General features: G+C 30.1%; 1 protein-coding gene across 1 annotated transcript in view; it reads right to left on the bottom strand.

Annotated features, from left to right (window-relative positions):
- The window catches only part of LOC119680370 (histone deacetylase HDAC1-like), a 6,120-nt gene extending 3,753 nt beyond the window's left edge, over positions 1-2,367 (bottom strand). The window contains exon 1 of the mRNA XM_038093152.1: positions 2,293-2,367. Within this exon, the coding sequence (XP_037949080.1) occupies positions 2,293-2,367 (75 nt within the window). The remainder of the gene's footprint in view (positions 1-2,292) is intronic.
- Positions 2,368-7,900: the final 5,533 nt, after the last annotated feature.

Genomic DNA, 7,900 nt, shown 5'->3' with positions numbered 1-7,900 from the left:
TTTTTTTTGAGTGGTGATATGTGAAAATCAGAGATTTTGTGAATTGTGATTAAATGGAATTGGTAACAGCTACCATCTTCATTCCTTCTCACTTGATCAACATTCGAAAAACCTGACAATTTGTATCATTTATCATTGTAAAACCCCTTTTATGTTTAAAGTATAGTAGATCGGCAAATCTTTTTTCCGTCACTTAAATTCTTCTAAGTGGAGCTAAATAATTATTGAGTGGATCACTTATTTACGAAGTTATATAAACTGCATAGTTTAGACGCTTTAATATTTATATACCTAACGATTGTTTCAACAAAAAGAACTCAATGATGACGTACTAGAGTCGTATTATAAATAATTAAAATCTTTTCTTGTGTGGTGTCATGATAATTTCTTAAGGGTAGAAAGGGTGCCTCACTAAAGACGATACAATCATACAGCAAGGATAGTTTCTGATCATTTGTAAAGCATCATTTAAAATATTAAGGATGAGTTTTGCTGTCAATACTATGACAAAACTATCTGCAAGTTTATGAATGGTCCTAACGGTTTTGGAAGAGTCACACATACTGATAAATACATTGAAAGCGACACTAGTTATGGCCGTTCGAACAGGTCTGTTGGTGATGAAAATGTGAAACAAATTAAAGGAACTGTCTTTGCTGATGAAAATAGAATAGAATGTTAGCTAAAGAAACAGGATTGTCATATGATTCATGCGAAGGGAATTTTAGGAACGTTTATGACAAAAAATAAATGGTGGGTAAATTGTAGTTTATCCAACAGTTCGTGAAAAAATATCGCAGTAATGCTATCTGTCTATTCTCCAGACAGAATAGAACATTTGCTTTTTTTAATTTTCAAAGTCAAAAATTCGACTAATTGAAAAAAAATTGTCGCAATCTTCACCAAGCACGGATTCTTGATAGTAATCAACAGTCTAATAATTTTTAGTGCAGATTTTGCCTTGCATGTTATCTTAAATGGAGAAGTCGAGAGTATTTTTCATCTTATGGCCATATATGTTAAGACTACTGTACGGGTGAGATGATATATTGCTTTAGCTCTTTTTAGTTGACGCGTGATTTGTGTCAGTGTCGTGACTTTAATTAAAACATCTTATTTCTGTTTGGGTACTAAATATTTCAAAACATATTCAAAAGCTTTTTTTTGCAGTAGATATTTGTATTAATCTTGACGTCACTGTCCAAAAATATCAACAGAGAGTATCATAAGCACGCACCCAATCACAATGAATGGCGCTTGCTATCCTGTGATCATTCGTATTCCCAAATTTTTGTTTAATGGCTTCATTAATTAGACTAGATGATTGTTTTCTTAAGACTTAATACCTTTCTTAACTTTCTTAGTACCTTAAATTTAAGTAAAAAAAATTAATACTGCACGTAAATGGACTTATATATAAGTAAATTATTTATGAAATTTTTCTCTCTCATCCAAGCAGCTTACATATAATATATATAACTTACAAATAATCTCTTGTAGGTTTATGCTCATATCTTAAACTAGTATTGTACCTTTGAATTCTATCGCTGTCATTATTTTTTCCTAAAAATTAGAGTTTCTATTGCCTCCATAATCAACTATGCAATTAGTTGCTACAAAGCGAATTGTTCATCTGTTCAGAAGTAGTAAAAGTTTTAGATTGGTATCAGCTTTTGTCTTAGCTTAGCAAAAGATATTATTAATAGATATTATTTCTATTCTAAAAATTATTAGTGGAATTTTTAACAAATCACATAACTATTGTATAAACTTTATTTGAATAGTAGTAAAAGTAAAAATTTAATTTAGGGCTCTTTCAATGGATCGCAAGTTCAAATTCAGCAATTTTTTTAATATTATCAGCTGCGTACGGGTACAATATAATTCACAACAACAGTAAGAATTGAATAGGTGTACTAAGAAGAAAAAAATCACTCTAGTTTTAAGCGAAACTATACATACTTTCCTTAAATATTTTTAACGCATTGCTTTCATATGACCAAGTCTGATTTTCATCTAAAATATCGCTTTGGCATTGGCGGATCTGTCGGTGGAATCACTTTCATGTCCTAATTGGTTTATTACTTTGTCGGCATTTCAGTTGTTTTCTTTAATTCTCAACTCAGCATCGGTACTGTGAGTAACAGCAATGAATTTTTTTGGTTCTTTTGTATTTCTCTGCATGGTCTGTGTTAAGTCGTTCTTAACGTGCGGGATCCAAGGGCGCACGTATGTACCAGTATGCGATACTTTAGAGGATGCTGTGCGCACATAAATGCTTCACGTGCTTACCTGGTAAACATGATGATGATGTGATCTCAATTTGTCTTCTGCTCGTTTAGATTTAAAACGGTTGGAATTTTGCATCATAAAAAATATTTCGCGCCACGGCAGTAAAATTTTTCTTGTTGACACAATTGCAGTCTGCAGCAAAAATGATAACGAATGCGCTCCCTGGCTGTATGCATTTCATGGCATTCGCCTTAAATCTAAGCTGGTTGCCTTTTGAAATTGAATTCTGTTATGCGGTCTACTTTATGTCATTAAAGGATTTTATGTTGAAATATATAGAAGAATAAAGCTAATTCATTTTATATACATACATGTTGATTGCTCAATGAAGGAAATTTATATACAAAATAAATAAAAACGTTACTTGTCTTTTAAATATATATCATATTTACAATATTATAATAAGCATAAAAAAGCAGTAAATTTATACAGCTAGCTTTCCCGTAAAAACAATATAATATTCTATAAAAAGTATAAAACTCTTCAGTCATGTATTGTGTAAAAAGATTTATTTCTGATAAGGATGTACGTAAATTATAAACTCTTAATACCTTAATTACAATAAATTATTACTTATTTTCCAAGCAAAAGGATTAGAGATATAAAAATGAAGGAAATTGTATAATCAAAATTTTCATATAAAGAAAAATCAACTGCAGTTTGATTTGGCAGCACTTTTCTAGGGATATATATCAAACAAAACTGCATTAGATAATGTATTATAATTTAGTTTAGGTTTTGTTATCTTCCCATTCGGATCAAGTTGATGAACGCTCGAACAATAGAGTTTAATTCACAATTTTTTGTATCGAATTTTATTTAGTGTTGGAATTTATTTTTCATTTAGTGCATATGACAATACACAAAACTATAGAAAAAACGTTGCTTCATACAAGTTATAATCATATAAACATATGATAAATAAACATTCCATTCAAGTTATGGCCGTTCTTTTACCAATTATGTGCCGCCAATTTATTGTAAATTACCTCAGAAAGACATCATTTCGAGGTGTTCTTTAGAGAAGATTATGTGGCTGTTTTTATAGTACTGATTTCACCAACACACTAACATATAAAAATTTTTACGAAAATAAATTCAAGTTAATTTTATTTACGACTACTTTTTAAACTATAAACATTAGCTTCATTACATATTAATACATTTTTCTAATCTAAAAGGCGTCTTTAAACATAAATATTTCAAAAATTTTTATTCATAAAAGATGACAATTTATGTTAATAATATATGTCACGTCACAGTTAACACAAACTAAATAAATCAGACTATACTCAAACATATTAAAGCAAACTTCACAAATCATTTTCAAATCAGCTTATGCCTTTAATCGTCTACTTATATTTTAAAAATAACAAACAAGATGAGAATTATAATGAATTAAATTAATTAAAACAGCTATTGAACATTGTTAATCAAAAAGGAACTTTTGATGTTTTTACCCAATGTGTTATAAAGTTTTCCAATAAATTGTTAAAAACGTCTTCAAAGGCTCTGCGTCTCTGTTGCTATTTCAGCAGCACCGATCTCGACGCGATAAATTGCGTATCTTAAGAACAAATAATACTCGGGTTTTTTTTATACAAGTCCAAATACGAAGACCACTATATATATTTTGAGCCTTGGCAACACAGATATTTGTTAGGTGTCATCTGACGTTTCCATGGGAAAGTTTGACATTATTAAATATAACTTTAGACTACCTTAGACTTTTTGTCAAAACGCTGGCACAATGATTTTAATCGTGGACGTAGTTCGCTCACTCATGAAATTCGTGCTTTTGTGGTTTGTGCATTTTTTTTGCTATAGTAGCATACATAATGTTAATAGAATAGAACCTTCCATAAACTATGAGCCCAAAGATATACTTGTGCTTTGCATTGTGTTGTTTTTGTCAATTATGTTATATAAATCGGTCGGTAAAATACTGTTTTGATAAAAAGTTTATTCAGAAAATTGATAGTAGTGGTCTATTCTAGTAAGTGCTCCCTTCAAAGTAGTTTCCATTGACTGAAATGCACTGACGCCAGCGTTAGATTCGATCTTTGAAACATTTTTTGGAACCGAATGTTTGTATTCCCGTCATAATTGCCTATGATTTTTTAATTTCTACTCTCGATTGTTGAACTCTCTTTTCTTGAGTTCTTCATTTCAGAAAATCAAAACTGATGATTCAAGTGGCATTGAATCCTGCATTCAAGTATATTTTTGACAAAACCAAGAACTCTGTGATAATTTTTAAGTGAAAATAAAAATACCTGCATTACTAAATAGCGTTGCTTAAACTCCAATAACGAATCGAAACATAATTTTATATATATGTAGTAGACTCTTACTGGAAAGAATATTTATACTACGAGTATAGGTGCAGAAGTATATTGTCATAACATTTTTAACGGGATTAACGTATATTTAATATTTGACTCACATTCACAATATACTGAAAATATTGACAGTTATTCTATGTAAAACAGCAACAAATAAGAGGTCATACAAATACAGTAGGACAGTATAGATGAAATGGATGTGTACTTATTAACATTTATAAATAAATTTTATTTACTTCTTCTCTAAAACTTATAGAATAATTTCTTTATTTAATAATCCTGGAGTATTTAGGGATTTATAAGAGTTTACACTGTACACACGCATAATATAGATTTATACCATTTGAATATACATTTAAACACAAATGCTTTAATTTCTCTCCATTTATTTTTGAAACAGGATTTTTATCCTTTATTTTGGTCTGTGTTACCGACTTATACTGTATGTTACTTTCGCTATTCGCCGCTTAAATTGAGTTAACAGTTGGAAGTTCTGTGGCGGTCTTATAAGGGATGTAATATTAAAATAACAGGAATTTTACTTAGAACTCTGTTAATTTACGTTGCCAACTTGCTTAAATGTTGACATTGTTATAACAGAAAAATATTTATTTAAAAATTAAAAATTTTTGTGTTCGGAGATATTAATACTATTTCGCTGACATAAAATATTTCAAAGACATTTGCAAGGATATATTTTTAATTTTGTGTCACTTAAAATTCTCGGGATGTAGAAATATGTTTCTTTTTAGACTATAATTACTTATGAAAGTTATTTGTATTTTGTTCTGTTAACAACAGTTTTTAACATTACAACTAAAGAAAAGTAAACTTATGATTAATTTGACTTTGTTGCTATTGATTTCTTTTTTCAACGAAATTTCTCTAATTAATTTAACGGACAGTGATTTCGGAGCAGAGAAATGTAATTGAGAAAATGTCAGCTTCTTTAGTTCTGGAATGCCAAGGATTCCAAATGGCTGAATTCCTACCTGCCGTGTTTAGATTGGAATACTCAAGAGAATGGAATTATTTCAAGAATTTCGAAATAAAGAATTTTGAAATTACCATCGAGTTAAATATGAATTTAATAATGACATTCTATTGAAATAGTAAACAGGACTTAAGTTTGTTGATTCGACTACCATGCTATGTTTGGTCTCATGGTTGGATAAGTTGCAGAATATAAGTTTTCGCCCTCAAATTATTTTTCTATTTCTTTTGGACTTTTGCAAGATAATTTTATCTGAGATTAGGTTTAAGACTCTTTAATGGATGTTATACGTTTGGGTAACGTTTTTTCAAATTTTTTTAGATTGGCCGCAGAAGAGAGATTGGTCGATGTAATGAGACTATGTGTAGTATTTGTTTTGGCTGCATTATCATTTTATGTCATTTTATATTTTATATCAGCAACTTTATAAAGAATTAAGATATGTTGAGGTAAAATCGGTAGATCAAATTGTAAAGCTTTTTTGGGTAAACCTTTGTTAGGAAGTTGTTTAAGCATTTCTTTTCTTTTAGTGGGAATATTTCTTTTTTTGAAGATTTTGTCGCATAAATTTTTGTTTAGCTTAAATATGTCTAATAGATACTTTGTAAGTTACATCTTTGTCTATCTAGTACGGACTAAAGTTTCAATATAAAGATAAAAATTTTTTGATGTGGATGATGCATAAATTACAGCTCTTAAAAGCGCATCTGCTCTTAAATAGTAACTAATAAAATCAAAATATTACGATGATGTTAATGGTTTTTTTTAATAAATTTCATACTTTATTTGAAAATATGAATAGTAATAACAGTACCATTCGGTTTAAAAATATAATGAGGTTCTATACACTGCAATCTATGGCGGTAATCAACAACAAATTTCAACTAACGTGTCAATTCCGAATTCTTTAACCATCGGTCTTAGGAACATTTTATTGGATGATATTTTTAGTTTTCCTAATATGAGCCCGTATCAAGTAGACCAATTAAATAATTAAAATACTTTTACTGTACCATATTAGTTGTTGAATATTTTGTCTATAAAAACTTTTTAATTTTATGTTTTTTTTTGTATCTGATAGGTTTTATTATAACAAGTATAATAAAATTGCTTCCGAAACAATATATACGGGAAATATTTAAAGGTCATGGAATAGTACTCTTGATCAGAAAAAAAAAATAAAAACGAAGATGTAAGTCAAGACCAGATCAGATAAGACCGCGGACCAATTCAAATCATTGAATAGATTGCAGGGCCGCAGAAATAAATACATATGTTCATAATTTTGTCGGAGAAAAATGACATCGCTATATCGACATCGCAATCACACTTATTGAAATTTCAGCTTTGGTTAAATTTGTTGAGAGTATTTATAAATATTTCGCTTTGAGACATTCGAGATATTCTTAGTGGTATTTGCTGTAAGACAAAAACTAAACTTGTCCAATGCAAAATTATACATTTCGTTTATCTTAGTTTGTACTGGAATAATTTGGGCACTCAAAATTTCATACATACTTATCAATAAATCATGCTGAAGAGATAAAAGACAGATGTGAGGAAGCCCAGAGAGAGAGAGATAGAGAGAGAGAGAGATAGAGATGAGAGACGAGAGAGAGAGAGAGAGAGAGAGAGAGAGAGAGCGACAGGACAAAAGTGATAGACAAAACTGAGACATGAGAAAGGTATAAAAAAAACCTAGAAGGTCAACTAGAGAGAAACAAGTGAACGGAGCAAGGGGAGACAAACTGCATCTAAAAAAGGGAAAGAGAAAGAAAAGTTAGACAAGGTTCAAACTTTCTACAATAAACTTTGGTATTCCTGGTGCCTTCTTATATTGATCAAATAATTATAACATAAGTAGCTTTTGTTTTTTGTATTGAGCAGGTGTATTGCTTTGTGCACCATCAGACCGACCGTCGTCGGAGTGGAATGCCCGAGTCCCTAATATTAATATGTAGTATATGGACTTTTTCAACATCAATTCTTTGACGAGACATGATCCTCCTAGTACCGCTTTCGTATTATTTCGAGGACAGTTTCCTTTATGTAGGCATTTCAAGCCATACTCTTGTGATTTTGATCTGAGTATTGCACTATTTCTTAGCCTAGTTTCTGATTTTTCTTTCAAGGTCTTATTTCTTCACCTTTAAGGACTTTAATCACAAATGACTCGATCGTTCGCCTCTTCTCTGATTCCGTTCCTATCTTTTCTACTATATTTTCGATATTTATTGATTCAATCTGGGGTATTATCACTTCTCTAAAT

This window comes from Teleopsis dalmanni, chromosome 1, assembly GCF_002237135.1.
Source record: "Teleopsis dalmanni isolate 2A chromosome 1, ASM223713v2, whole genome shotgun sequence".
NCBI classification, from domain to species: domain Eukaryota; kingdom Metazoa; phylum Arthropoda; class Insecta; order Diptera; family Diopsidae; genus Teleopsis; species Teleopsis dalmanni.
Note: the sequence above shows the minus strand (reverse complement) of the source record. Positions and strands in the feature narration are given on the sequence as shown.